The 14,726-nt window shown below is 38.1% G+C and overlaps 1 protein-coding gene across 2 annotated transcripts in view; it reads left to right on the forward strand.

Annotated features, from left to right (window-relative positions):
- Positions 1-7,076: 7,076 nt before the first annotated feature.
- Positions 7,077-14,726, forward strand: part of lmo1 (LIM domain only 1) — a 52,892-nt gene continuing 45,242 nt past the window's right edge. The window contains exons 1-2 of one of the 2 annotated variants that reach the window (XM_063063179.1): positions 7,077-7,080; positions 9,031-9,146. In XM_063063179.1, coding sequence (XP_062919249.1) covers positions 9,125-9,146 — 22 coding nt within the window. In that variant the 5' untranslated portion in view covers positions 7,077-7,080; positions 9,031-9,124. Of the gene's footprint in view, positions 7,081-7,131; positions 7,149-9,030; positions 9,147-14,726 lie in introns of those variants that run through there. The other variant, XM_063063181.1, reaches the window with a different exon arrangement.

A 14,726-nucleotide genomic window follows, 5' to 3' on the forward strand; every position in this document is an offset into this window, starting at 1 on the left:
GAATAAATCCACATTTTAGATCATCCACACTTCTTTTTAATTTGGTCTGCTTTTGTTATGGATTAATAATCACAGTCAATCTATTGTTTAAGTCCACCCTCAAGCGCAGTGATCTGTAAAGGGGAATTACGATGTCATCATAGCTCAGTCAAAACTTGACTCACTGTCTGAAGGTATATAAAATGGGGTAGCGATTTCTCAGTTGGGTCTTGGTCTAGAGAAATGCAGTCAAGAATACTGAAAGGGCATATTCTGAACTTTACTCCATTCAATGCCATACCCTAATTCACAGGAATTGTGTCACTGTGTAATTAGAGTACAGGAATCATACTAGCTACAGTAATGACTGGCAATAATGCCCAGGCTGGACCCAGATGTTATACAATTTCTTCAGTCCAGTCCTCTCAAGATATGCCAAATACAGAAGTGTCACATTGCTTTTCAACAACTATAATGCGCTTTGAGTGATATCTAAAAAAAAAAGATGATGGTTTAGCAAGAGTTGAGGTGATTACATGATCATTGTAGTCAATTGTGAGGCACCGAGGATCAAATGTTTATAATAAGTAATTCATTTCTTAAATTATGTCTGTAATCCCTTAGCTGTCCCCCTTTACCACAAAGAACTCCCTCCCACCATCCCCTTAGAAACTCCCACATCCCCAGGGGGTGATGTCACCCACTTTGGGAAACATTGGTCTGGAGATTTGTGTAGAAAAATACAAATGGATAAGTAGGAGCCAATGCATTTTAGGAGCTTCAATACAGGAATAAATAATAAATGAAAAGATACTTAGGGGCGTGGAACAACAGACAGACCTTGGTATATATATCCATGGATCCGTAAATATAAAAGGACAAACCAAGAAGGAAGATAAAATGTCATAAACTATGCTTTTCATTATTAGCTGAACATTGAAAACAAAAATAGGAAAGATTACTGAAACTGCGTACTGTGTTGGTTAGATGCAACTTGAGCACTGCATCGGTCTGATCAAGAGGATGCAGTGGGGAGTCACAAGGAAGTCACCAGGAGTGGAATATTTTGGTAAAGAAGAATGATTACAAGGACATGGTTATTTCTACTAGAACTGAGGGGCGACTTCATTCATGTTTTTATAACAACCTGGCAATAATGCCCAGGCTGGACCCAGATGTTATACAATTTCTTCAGTCCAGTCCTCTCAAGATATGCCAAATACAGAAGTGTCACATTGCTTTTCAACAACTATAATGCGCTTATTATGCGCTCAGGGAGGTACTACTGCAGTTGTACAAGGCCTTGGTGAGACCACACCTGGAGTATTGTGTGCAGTTTTGGTCCCCTAATCTGAGGAAAGACATCTTTGCCATAGAGGGAGTACAAAGAAGGTTCACCAGATTGATTCCTGGGATGGCAGGTCTTTCATATGAAGAAAGACTGGATGAACTGGCTTGTACTCGTTGGAATTTAGAAGATTGAGGGGGGATCTGATTGAAACGTATAAGATCCTAAAGGGATTGGACAGGCTAGATGCGGGAAGATTGTTCCCGATGTTGGGGAGGTCTAGAACGAGGGGTCACAGTTTGAGGATAGAGGGGAAGCCTTTTAGGACCGAGGTTAGGAAAAACTTCTTCACACAGAGAGTGGTGAATCTGTGGAATTCTCTGCCACAGCAAACTGTTGAGGCCAGTTCATTAGCTATGTTTAAAAGGAAGTTAGATATGGCCCTTGTGGCTACAGGGGTCAGGGGGTATGGAGGGAAGGCTGGGTTCTGAGTTGGATGATCAGCCATGATCATAATAAATGGCGGTGCAGGCTCGAAGGGCCGAATGGCCTACTCCTGCACCTATTTTCTATGTTTCTATGTTTCTATGATATCACTTGGTGTGCTGATCTAGAAGATTGAAATGTATGGGATCCAAAGAGAGCTGCCTAATTAGATCCAAAATTGTCTTGGCAGTAGAAGCAGAAGGTAGTGATGGAAGGATGCCTTTCTGCTTGTAGATCTGTGCCCTGTGGTGTACCACAGGGATTGGTGCTGGGACCCTTGTTGTTTGTGATGTAGTAATGACTTGAATGTAAATGTTGAAGGTATGATTAGTAAGTTGGTGGTGTTGTGAATGGCAAGGTTGATTAAAACTACAGTAGGTAATAGATCAGTTGTAAAGTTGGGCAGAGCATTGGCGGAAGGAATTTGTGAGAGCTGATGCGTTTTGGAAAGTCCATTAAGGGTTGGTCATTTATGGTGGGTGGGTGGGTGGGTGTGTGTGTGTATTGGATACGCTGCACTTGTTTCCCCTGGAGTGAAGAAAGCTAATGAGTGATCTGATAGATGTTTATAAATTGCAAGAGGGTAGATAATCAGAATCTTTTTACCCCATGGTAGAAGGGTCAAAAACAAGGGGGTGCAGGTATAAGGTGAGAGGAAAGAGTTCTATAGAGATTTAGAGCATGGAACAGTACATGACATTGACAGGCCCTTCGGTCCACAATGTCTATGCTGATCATGATGACAATTTGAACTGCAGATCTGCCTGCAAGTAGATTATAGCTTTCCAATCTATATCTGTTCATGTGCCTTTCTAAATGGCCACTACATCCCCTGTGCTACACGTTCTAGGCGCCTAACATTCTCTTTGTAAGGAAAGCTCAAAATTTAAATCTGCTTTAAAGACAAGGAGTGATTAGAAATCAATCAGATACAATCTCAACATTTAAAAGGTGTTCAAGGGCATGTAAATAAGCAGCATAGAAGGATGCTGCATCCTTCTCGGCCTGGGTCACAGCTATGCCTGCCTTTCCTTTGGCTACGTAGAACAGCCCATGCTCCAAGAAACCTATGCCATGACATTTCTAATGCTCTCAATCTCCGCAATAACTTTAAACTCCATGGCCCTAACCGCCTCATTTTCACCCCACCTTCCCATCGCATTAACAGTGATATTCGAGTTCCTCTTGTCCTTAACTACCACTCCAGGAGCCTTCACATTCTCCACAACTTCTGTCATTTCTAGTGGGATCCCACCACCATTTCATTCTGCCTTCTTCCCCCTTCCTTAACAATTTGTGAAGAAGGGTCTCGGCCCTAAATATTAACTGTTTATTCATTTCTACAGAAGCTGCCTGACTTGCTGAGTTCCTTCAGCATTTTGTGCGTGTTGCAAAGGATATTTTAAATAGCAAAAGGGTTAATTTCTCCACCATATACTGTAACTTGACCATAGCAAGATGGCCTCCTTTGTGTATCATATCCTTCAGTGATTCCACTAAAATCATTAAAACTATAAAATGTTCAATAAGAAAAGTTATCAAATGTCGTCCAGTTGGAATCTGAAATATGGAATTCTCTATAGAAAACTTCTTTGTCATGCAAAAACTTAAGTCAATCCAATTCAAATATAACTCCTCATGAAAGACACAATGAAGGTTTCAGACAGAAAGTGACATGATTTTCAGTCAGTGTTCTGGGCAGAAAACACGGATTTTACTTCAGTTTAATGAACAAGGTTGTAAGTTGCTGATGTAACAGGCCTTTGAAAATACTGTTTCCTAGAGTTACTAAAGCAATAAACAGATTGAAATGTTATTTTCTATGAATGTGTACCTCAATGGAAAAATCAAAGGAGAAAATATATGGTATCTTGACCATTTAAAATGCCTAGTAGTAGAAATATGATTATGTTCTGAGTTTCAAGTAAGCACAAAAATATGTATTTACTTATATCCTGATTTAATTTGTTCAGGTTTTGGCTTCATTAATAAATTCATGGGGCATGTTTATTTGGCATCCCCTATCAAATTATGGCTGGTGATGTGAAGTGTAGGAAAACAACATCCGCCAACTGACAGAAGGTATGTAGTGATTTTTATTTATTTACAAGTAACTTTCCTGCGGTGTGGAAATGCAGAACTGCTTCCTTACTCCACAGGAGTCAAATCTTTGCCAAATCCTGCCGCACCAACCATTAAAATGTAATGATATATCGTCTCCAGGAGAGCTAGTTTTCACAGCTGGTCAAAGTATGTCCATTCTTCTCTGTGACCTGTGTTCAAATTCAGAGCAGACAGATGAAATGAAAATCTTTCTTTCATAGCTAAGTGTCTAAGTGTAAATAGTTTAGGCTAATTTCCATCCAGCTGTCCAATTTAACACGGCAGTAATATTAAATATTGGTTCTGAAGGAAGAACTAGCTGCTGTGCTGAGATTGAAGTTCATCTATGTTGTCAAGTTAACTTAAAAATACTCCGTGCAGTTGTCAATCCATTGGGTGCGTTCTCAGCAACTGTATAAGTTATGTTAATATTAATTGGTAGTTTTATGTCTCAAGATAAATCAAATAATATCAACTATATTATTTAATTACTATGTTATTCTTCCCCTATTTTGAGATTCTTGAAAGCAGTCTCTGGCCAATGGCTCTACATATTTTTTTGTATTCTGCTATATAGAGAATTCCAAATTAACTAACAAGTCTTTGCACGGGTAATAACCAGATTCTCTTCATCATATATTTATTTGCGCCTGAATGAAAAATAAAAGTAAAACCACATATCTACTACGTCCACGGAGGAATCAAATAACTGCAGATATGAAATATATACACCTATGGGTTACTGGCAGAATCCTGGAACATGTAAGCATTCTGGAAAAGAAGCAAAAATTAAATTAGTTCCTTTTATAAACATTCCCCTGATTTCAATAGTCTCTTTCATAAAGTAAATTATTCTGATCCACTGAATTGTTTACGGAAAGATTAGAGATTTCTTTTGTTTCAGTGTAAATCATTACATCAAGTATTTACTGGTGTGCTAGTGGTTTAAATATGCTTCACTAAAGTCATTTATTTTCCATATTTCCATACAGATGATATACCATTAGCAGCTGACTTTCCACTGGCCATGGGGTTTATTTCAGTATCTCCAAGATGAAGCATATTGTCTGCCCCATAAATCTTCAAATTTGCCTCCATGTCTTCAAGCTACAACAGGCATTGTTGGTGATATTCCTTCACAAAGTTCCCAACTGTTAAATTGAAACAATCATCTACAGTTTGGTAGGAGCCACTAAGCAGCTGCAGAAACACTGTAGGTAGAAGTGTAAATGATCTCTTATTTTGCTGTTTGCCCAGTCTTCATTTAACTTAGCAAATGGATAGTCACAGGCCAAAGGACACATGAACTAAAATACGTTGGTTTATTCTTTATGCACGGGAGTTTAATTATATGGGAGAATTCATTTTAGGAGAATTTGTTTTGAACAAAGTTGATAAATTTAGAATAACCATATTTTATCATTATTTTGATTATATCAAGCTGTCTTATTGAAAATGTACCTAGTTTGGCATGGGCACTAGCTATACTATTCATCGTAAAACTTATGGAAATATTTAAATCTATCACTTAATATGAAGACCAGAAATATTTGGATATTTGCCACTGAAAGTCATATAAAATTACTCAATATACTAAATAACTAAGCAGCATATGACTTATAAATGTCAGTCAAAGATGAGCATTTTTCAATTAAATTATAGCCTTGAATTTGTAACATCTGACCTTCTCTTTCAGCACTTCATGCAATAATGAATATCAACATTCTTCCAAAAATGTGTTATTCTTAAAATATGCTGTAAACTACCATTAGGATGTGTTATTACCTTCATTCACTGTATCTAGCAGTTCAGTACTTTCCATATAATGAATTACTTTAAAATACCATTATCAAGTTATTTCGAGCAGATCAATAGATAGAAAATAGATTCACCAGTCCCGTTGACAAAATCACAAACAATGTGGATGACCAATCAATTGTATTTGGTAGTAATTTCTGAGGGAGGAATGTTGACCAGTACAACTTGATCAGTTTCAGTCAATGTCATGAATCTTCACCATCATCCAGCTGAACTGTTGAGTCAAGCAGAAAGATGCTCAGCTAAGCATCTTATACACCTCCATGACAGCAAGAGTAAGGCTACACCTTGGATTAGGTAAAAATCTAGCCACAACCATAAGGCCATTGTCAATCAAATCATAATGAGACCCTCCTGGTTATTTATGACAATGCTTGTTGGAACAAGAATATTCAGGAATGTTATGACACGGAGCATTTAAGTTTTAGAAATGTCATTTAGCCCACAAAGACCTGCCCATTTTGATTTTAAAGGAGTGGTGAATTTCACATGAGATCAAATTTAGGGAAAATGTTTTAATAGAAAGGAATGCAATCCAGAAAGCAAAGGTGAGGATAATAGGTTTCATAACTGAGTTCAGAAGAATGGAGCTACTCCATCTTGTGTTTATCTGTGATTATTTTGCCAGCAAGATTTTTTAATTTTCCCCCATTTTTAAATGAGCTTTTTATTAAGCAAGCATACAAAACACTTGTGTGGGCACTATCGTTTGACAATCATTGAGGAGAATAATCACCTTTGCTGAAAATCCTGCTTTCAGAAATAAACTTGAAATTTACAGAATTAATTCAAGCTGAACTATTGCCAATTTCATGAGTGAGTTATGCGGACATATTTAGCTTTCTGGTGAAACACAAAGGAAAATGCATGAATGCATTGCAACCTCTCATAATTTGCGGCACAAGTTGTCTGCAGTTCCATATGGACATTGAGTACTTTAACTCCCGTGACGTACCTGTTGTGTAAAGATAACCGTTTTTAATAAAGCTCATTAATAATGCATGTACGGTTATGAAACAAGTTTTTAACAAAACCTCGGAATATGAAGAAAACTTAGTACTAGCGAGTCGTCAGTTAATTATTAGCAGTTTTGGAATGCTGCGCTCTCCAACCCTTTAGTAGTCTAGTTAGATATTTTACTGGAAATTGAGCTGTTAAAAAGGGGGTACGCGAGGATCTAGTACCCTTCATGTGAGGGGAATAAAAATCCAGATAACTGCTGACTGAATGAGCAGTGGAATCAGTAAGTGGCCCATGGAAAATAGAACTGTCAACAGGCCAAAATTCACGTAATTCTGTAATGAATTTTTGGTTTTTAGTAATCCGGATATTGTAAATCATTGACTTTCCAAAACACTTTGTTTTGGGGGAGGCGTTGACAGAGGGAGATCTGTAATTCCCATACTGTAAGTTGCATGTTCACATTATTCCTTCGGGAGAAGAGTGGTTAGCCAGGGCCGGGGAGCAGGTCGAGGTAAATAAGAGGCGCAAGTACATTTTATGCATACTTTCCAAAGTCCTGGCATATATCTAAGTAAACATAAAGCAGTCCATCTCTTTTCAATATCGGTAACAGCTTTCAGTGATGTTATTGTAAATAATACTAGAATTCATTTAAACGACTCATGCAGCAAAGTCTGCTTGGCTAGTCAGTCTACGTTTAAAAGTACCTGGCATCAATTTTGCTTTACGCTCCGCGACTATGCAGTTTTGCATCAAAATACGTCAGGTCGCAAATGAAAATCAATCGTCTGATCACTTGCGTCAATTTTTGGCGATTCTCCCTCCCCAGCTACGGAGCTGGAAACCCGTTTAATTAACCTGATTGGAAGTCACAAAGAACATTGCCACAACGGTTTGCAAGCGATGCGTAATGAAGATCGGATTCCTGGCATCTATTAAATGTAACGCACAAAGAGGCCCCTGTGTCTTTAACTGGGAACTGTCACATTAGGCGGTGAATTGTTGGATCCTCCTCACCTCCCAGAGCTTTTTATTTCCCGTGTAAATTGTTGGCGGGGTGGCTGGACCCATAAAACTCAGAATGCTTAGGGAACGCAGAGGGGAGCGCAGTTAGTGTAAAAGAGTTTGGGAATTAAGGTCATTAATTTCCCAGTTTCAAGGCTGCCACACAGACCGAGATAAAGTCAGCATAAATATTCAACCAGAGTTTCTCTGTTTTCCTTCACTCTTTTTTTTCATCGGCTGCCCATTTATCTCCATCCTGTCAATTAGAGGAAAAAGCAAAGAACTAATTAGGAACTGTGCAATTTTAATTAGCTGTTTTGATAATTAAACTAATTGGTTCCCTTGTGTTTCCGCAATGTGCACAGAGCACTTTTTTGATATCTGGGCTGCAGATTTCCCATCCGTTGGTTAATTAGTCACTTTTGCATTAAAAAAGGCTTTCTTAATAGCCTTAATTTGCAGTTGAAAAGAGAATCTGCCGTCAATAATTTGTGTAATTGGTAACCGTTTGATTGTAATTTAGAACTGTCGTTGGATAGCTCTGCATGCCTAATTCCTAATAGTTAGGATTAAAGTTGGAATAAATGTTAAAAACGGGAAAGTGTGTGTGTCTGTCTCTGTCAGTTTCTGGGTGTGGGGGTGGTAGTGGAGAGAAAGGAAAGACTCTTGGATCTTGGCAGTTTTCCTATCATTTCATGAGAAGATCGGTATGAATCCAATCATTCAACAACCCCCCCCCCATCCCACTTATCTTCGAGGTTTAATTAAAGGATTCGAGGGTGGTTTACTCTTGCGTCGTATAAGAAATAAGATTGCCCATTTAAAAATTAATAGCAAAAGTCAACCCCCCCCCCCTTATATCCTCTCTCTCTCTCTCTCTCTCTCTCTCTCTCTCTCTCTCTCTCTCTCTATTGCTAAATGCACGTGTGTTACAGAATGTTCCCTTTGTGAGCCAACCACGCACACTCCTTAAATGGGCTTTTGTATTTGTCAGAATTAATGAGAAAAGTTCCCTTGCCCTAGGGGTAATTAGTGTCCTTGGAGTTAAATAAGCTAAAACTTAGACACCTCTGGCACAGGCAATTATGTTTGTGTATTGAATAATTGATTCGGGGGCTGCTAATCAGATATGAGCATAATGAATTGATTTAATTAACCAGGGAACCTGAGGAATACTGGGAAATGTGTGCATTTATTCACCAGCCAGGAACCCTAAAGGGTATAGAACCACATAAATTGAAGGAAAAAGCTGATAGTCGCTGTTTGCCGGCTTTTGAGAGCGGTTTAGTGCAATTTTTTAGCTAACGATCGTTGAAGGTGTGCGATCACTGTATAATTCACTAACTGAGAAAGGTCGGTTGTCGCGGCTTTCCCCCTGTCTTCAAAAGGCAAGATAGATCGCAGTTCAGTTACCGAAGCTCGCTGGCTGGAGAAGCCGAGAAAGGAGCGCCGTGCCCCGGACTCCGTTGCATCCACGGGACCATGGTGTTAGACAAGGAGGAAGGTGAGATGCGGCACTGTTTTTTTGTTGTTTTTTTAATGTGTCGGCTGTTACCGTAGTCTGTCCGAGAACGGCCACTGAGCTAAGGTAGAAGATGTTTATGTGATCACTTTCAAGCTCTCTTTCTGCATTCTTTCCGTGTCCTTTTTGCAAACATTGCGTCTTTAATGGTTCCGATCTGAGTCTCGTCCCCACCGGACTCTAATCGCTTCTGAAGCTCTTTATTTTCTCCGTCCTTGTACAAAATAAACTGCTTTTATTCTTTTGTACGCGCTGTTTGTGGTTCCTCCTCCCCCCCCCTTCCTTTTTGTGTTGTTTCACTTTGTGTGATGGTGGTTTGATATCGCCCCTTATACTACCGTTTTCCCTGCCACAGTACTGCAAACCTTTTGTATTTCTAAGTGAGGTGGTTTAAAACGCAATTGTTTTTGTTCCGCTAGTTCTCTGCAAAAGTTACAGCGGTAAATTCTGAGGCTGGTGCTTTTAGGTGTATAAAATATTAGCAGCCGGATCACAGGAACCGAAATGCTTCAATCTTTTTAATTTCCTATCACGGTTCATAAAGAAACAACTGAAGCTAGTTCTGTCCTTGTGTTTTCTCTTCCCAGATCAGTTGCTGGCTGGCGCTTGCCCGGTTGCTACGGAGATGAAATTGACACAATTAACACAATTACTTTCCAATCCTCTTGCATTTAATAAACCGTTTCCGACTCTCCTCCCTTACCACTGTACATATCCTTCACATCTAAACAAAATGCCGAGACGAGCGTGTTTTAAAACACTTATTTTCCATCTATAAAATGCTACCTTAATGCATCATCATAAACTCTGTACTAAAATGATTGGGCTTAATCTGTGACTTGTCAGACGTCTGTTTTCCTACTGGTTCGAGCGAAGTAAACCGACACTTAACTCTTTAAAGTCTGAACAACTTGGTGCGTGTAAAAGGTGGGAAAGGGGGTGGTAAATAATACTTGTACCGTTACACGCTTCTCCCCCTCTCCTCAAGTCACTTTCCCCCCTTAAATTCCAAGGGTAGCGGAAGGCACCTAGCCCCCCTTGAACATATTTGTTCTTGATGGGAGTTAAAACTATTTGTACTGGAGTATGTCTGAGGTTAAATAAGTGAAAATACAGGGTAGATTGCTTTGTTTCCCTAAGTGGTAATTGATGAAAACCATAACACATGACAACTTTAGTGAGCAATATTAAATCCTGTTTCTCTAAAATGGACCATGTACCAAGTCAACTGTAAATTTCCTGCTTTGGATGTCTGTCTTACTAAAAGTTTTTTGTATGATTCATGATTTGGATTGCTTTTAACAGATATTGGCTATGCATTATGGTAAATGTACAAAGGCGATACAGATGGCATTAGTAAAAGAGGATACACAGGACCATATAATGCAGTCAATACTGCATTAACTACTGAAGCCCAATTACACTGCACTGTGAGTGGCTTTTAGTAGCATTAGGACTTCCAGAAGAGTGTGATCACCTGCTGTTTATTGCCTAAAAGCTTCACCCTTTATTTGCTGGGTTCAACCAGTCACTGTGAGCAATAGCTGAGAAATTTTCACCTTGCTCCTACCTGGAGAACTCGTGGACTAGATACCCTATGTTTTCCTTTATTAATAAATTTTGCAAATGGATCTATTTTTAGTCTTATTAAAAATCCCTGTCCCTATTTTTGGATGCTACTTTGGTTTTGTCTTGTACCTGTAATAAGCCATTATATTTGCCTATAGTCTGGGCTAACTTCCGCAGTATGCCGAGTCTGTGGTAAAGGTGGAACTAACTGGCCATGAATTGCATTGTTTGAAGTACAACATTGATCCCAAATGTGCTTTTATCCTCCACTAACTGCAAAATATGCCACATTTAATGGATGAATTAGCAAGAACATGTATTTTTTTGGAGTGGTTTTGATGAAACCTTCATAAGTCTGAAAAGTACTGTACTTGATTCAAGTATCAGTTTTAAGAATGTGCTTTAATCATGACTCAGTTTGAACCTGGATTCACATAAATGATCTTTAAGAATTTGTGAAGACTTGCAGGAATGTTTGTATTTGACTAATATTGATAATAGCAATATTACTTGGAAAATGTTAAGGGGTTGTGCCTATTTTTAATAACATACAGATTTGTAGTGTGTTCTGGTTGAGTATAATTTAGCAAGTTATCTTTATGATACAAGTATTGTATCTGACTGTAGTCCTTTTCTTTCCTCACTGGATACTTAAGTTTCTGCAGCTGAATAAGTACTTGGTAGTTGTCTGTGTCTTCCAATTGTACTTATAATAGCTATTACTAAAAAGTGATCTTTGATTTGTTGAAGCATGGGATTCTGATATTGTACATGCAAACACGAATTGTTAAAGCTTAAAGTGGAGGGTAATTTGTAGGCAATTTCTTCAAAATGGATAGTCCTTACAATGTGATATTTAATGGGGTTGACTTGGTTCTGACACTGGCTGCATTGTTTTGTAGTACATACCTAATGTGTATGATGGTGCTGATGTGTTATTTAAAATGATTAGAGTAAGGTAATTTGGTCAATAACAATGTAAGAAAAATCTTTCAATGCTTTCTCACATTTGAGCTATTTTAATATTTTGCATCACATTCCAAAAAGGTGACCAGGTTTCATATGGGCTTGCATTCCACGCATTAAATGTTTTGTTCCTTTAGTGCAAGATACTTTGCCCTTAGTTGAGCTTTAAAGTTGGATATTGATTGGCACAGGTCTTGGATCTATTAGTTGACATTGACTTCCAAATAATGCAATATGCACAAATATTTTCAGTCTCATTTGATGAAACAATGTTATTTGGTACCCTAAGGTTATTTTAATTGATTAAACTTCAGTTTACTGCAGATAACCTAAGGAATTAAGCTTGAATCAATTTGATACATTTAGTTTATAATAAACTTGACTACATTACTTTGTAGATTACTAGATTGTTTATGAATATTCCCTTTTGGAAAGATCAAACAAAATCCGAACATACTAAGCTAGTCTGATCTGCAAGTAGCTCTGTAATGTTCATAAAATACCTGCTTAAAACCTTTGCAAATGTTAGTATACACCCCAAGATTGCTGACTATTGTAGCACAAAATGGGCTTCAGTGTGCTTTATGTATTTTTTAAAGAATTTCTTTATTTGCATTGCCATTATGATCCTTTCACATAATGTTATAATAGTAGGCAGTTATGCTCCTGTCAATTATCCTGGAGCTCCTACAGTTTGCTTAACTTGAGAAAAATTGCAAGACTAAAATCTGTAGTTTGAAATTGTACTGGACAGATAATTTTCCTCCAGCCTTGCCCAATATTTTTGTAAACCTCTGGCTGCAAAAAAAGTTACTTTGAAGAGTATATTTGGTGTCCTGGTGAATGTTTACCTATTTCATGGTAAAGGTTACTAAGACATTTTTGGAAAATTGTAGTGGATGAATTATCGTTATTTCTTGCACAGGCAACACTAACCTAAATGTCTCAGTTGTTTTCCCTGAAAGGGAGAGGTTTGCAAATGCAAGTTTCTTTTACCACTCTATGCTACCTTGGGATTTAAATTTATAAAGCTTTTGAAGCAAGATTAATTCCTATTGAACCACAAGTACCAAAGACATTGGAGATCATATTCATTTTGTAGTCTAGGGTGAAATTGGAATCATTGTTCTAAATATTTGAATTTGATATGCATGGAGCTGTTATTTCCCCAGTACAATTCCACCAAATTTGGATTACCTTTTGCTGTCAATGTTGTTATTTTTCAAGGAACTAAAGGTCCAGTTAAGTTTATTTTGAAAATTCATGTTAAGCCTTAAAAGGATATGATCTAATTTGTGGCATGAGAAAGTATGTAGAAAGTCAAAAGTAGCAAATTTGTGGAAAATTAATCTTTTGGCTTTTTCAATTTCAGAATGGATCCTCTGCAAAAGGATAGTTCCTTTGTGTAATGAAGTGATTTCACTGTCTCTAAGAAACATGCCTTTAATATTTTGTAATGGCAATCGGTAAGCCGGTAAACGAAAGCAAAAGCATCCTGTTGTTCATCAATGATACTGAACTATCCAGTTTGTACATTTTGTAGGAAGTGAAAATGGTGACATAGGGTGTAGATTGTGCGTAGTGGATCTTAAAATTATAATGTCAAAGGGTTTTCACTAAAATGCTACCAGAATCGCAGCAATGCTATCTGAAGGGCAGTCATAACCTGGCATGGACTCGGCTGATTTTTAACCTTGTATAAAATTCTATTCAGAAATGAATTTTCTAAGCAAAGATTGCTTAAACCTGGTACTTTACCAGTGGGAGTGAATGAAGAAAGATGAGTAGCTTGGAAAGTGATAGCATTGAAGAGGTTGAAAAGCAAGAAAATCTTAATTGATTCTTTCAGTATTTCTACATTTTGGACAGGTGAGATATGGATTTACATGCTTACTGTCCAGCTATGTGATATTTGGTCATGCAAGGTAAAACTTGTAATTCAAATTGTTAGTTGCATTGTAGTCATATAAGAGTCATTTGGATAGATGGGTTTCTAAATACAACTTTCCATTGGTTGAATGGGTTAATTATGGCTAAAAGTATGGCTCAAAGGTTGTTACGGGAGAAGTGAGTTTGAATTTGTGGAAAATCTTATACAGTACACTGATTCTGCAGATGCTCGAAATCCAGAGCAATACAATGCTGGAGGAATTCAGCAGGTTGGGCAGCATCTATGGTAATGAGCAGCTGACTTTTCAGGCTGAGATTCTTCAGGGCATTGTGGGGCATTGGCACCAGAAATGGGGAAGAAGGGAGTGGAACCATGCTTGGACCAGAGTCCTGGTGAATTGCATAACCAGGGCTGTGGATGGTTGAGAGAAGATCCAGCTGAAGCTTGGCATCCAAGGATGTACATCTTCTCAAGAAGACAGGCAGGTGGGCTGGGGTGGTTCTGCGGGTTGGAAAAAAGAAATAAAATTCTTAAAAGAAATGACATACTGTAGGATCAGAAGATGTAGAATCCTTCAGGGTAGAGTTTTTAAAAACTGCAAGGGTTTTTTTAAAAAAAAACACTCCCTGATGGGAGTTGTGTGCAGGGCTCAACTTTAGACAGGATGTGGGGTACAAGTTACAAAAGGAGATGGGGAAAAAAACATTTACAAAGGACAACATTATGGTAGTCGTGGGCAAATTCAATATAAAGTAGATTGTCAAAGTCAGGTTGGTGCTAAATCTCAAGAGAAGGAATTTATTGAATGCCTATGTGATGACTTTTTAGAGTAGCTTGTAGTTGAACCCACTTGGGAAAAGTCAATTCTGTATTGGGTGTTATTTAATGAACCAGATTTAATTGGGAGTTTAAGGTAAAGGAACCCTTACGTAATAGTGATCATATGATGGGATTCACCCTGCGGTTTGAAAGGGAGAAGCTAAAGTCAGATGTATTGGAGTAAAGAGATCTACAAAGGCATGAGAGAAGATAGCCAGTTAATTTGATGGTAGAAGATTAATGGCTGTAGTTTCTAAGAGAAATTCACAAGAAGCAGGATCTCTTTATCCCAAAGAAACATTCTGAATGGAGGATGA

This window comes from Mobula hypostoma, chromosome 11 (genome assembly GCF_963921235.1).
Source record: "Mobula hypostoma chromosome 11, sMobHyp1.1, whole genome shotgun sequence".
Classification (NCBI taxonomy): Eukaryota; Metazoa; Chordata; class Chondrichthyes; order Myliobatiformes; family Myliobatidae; genus Mobula; species Mobula hypostoma.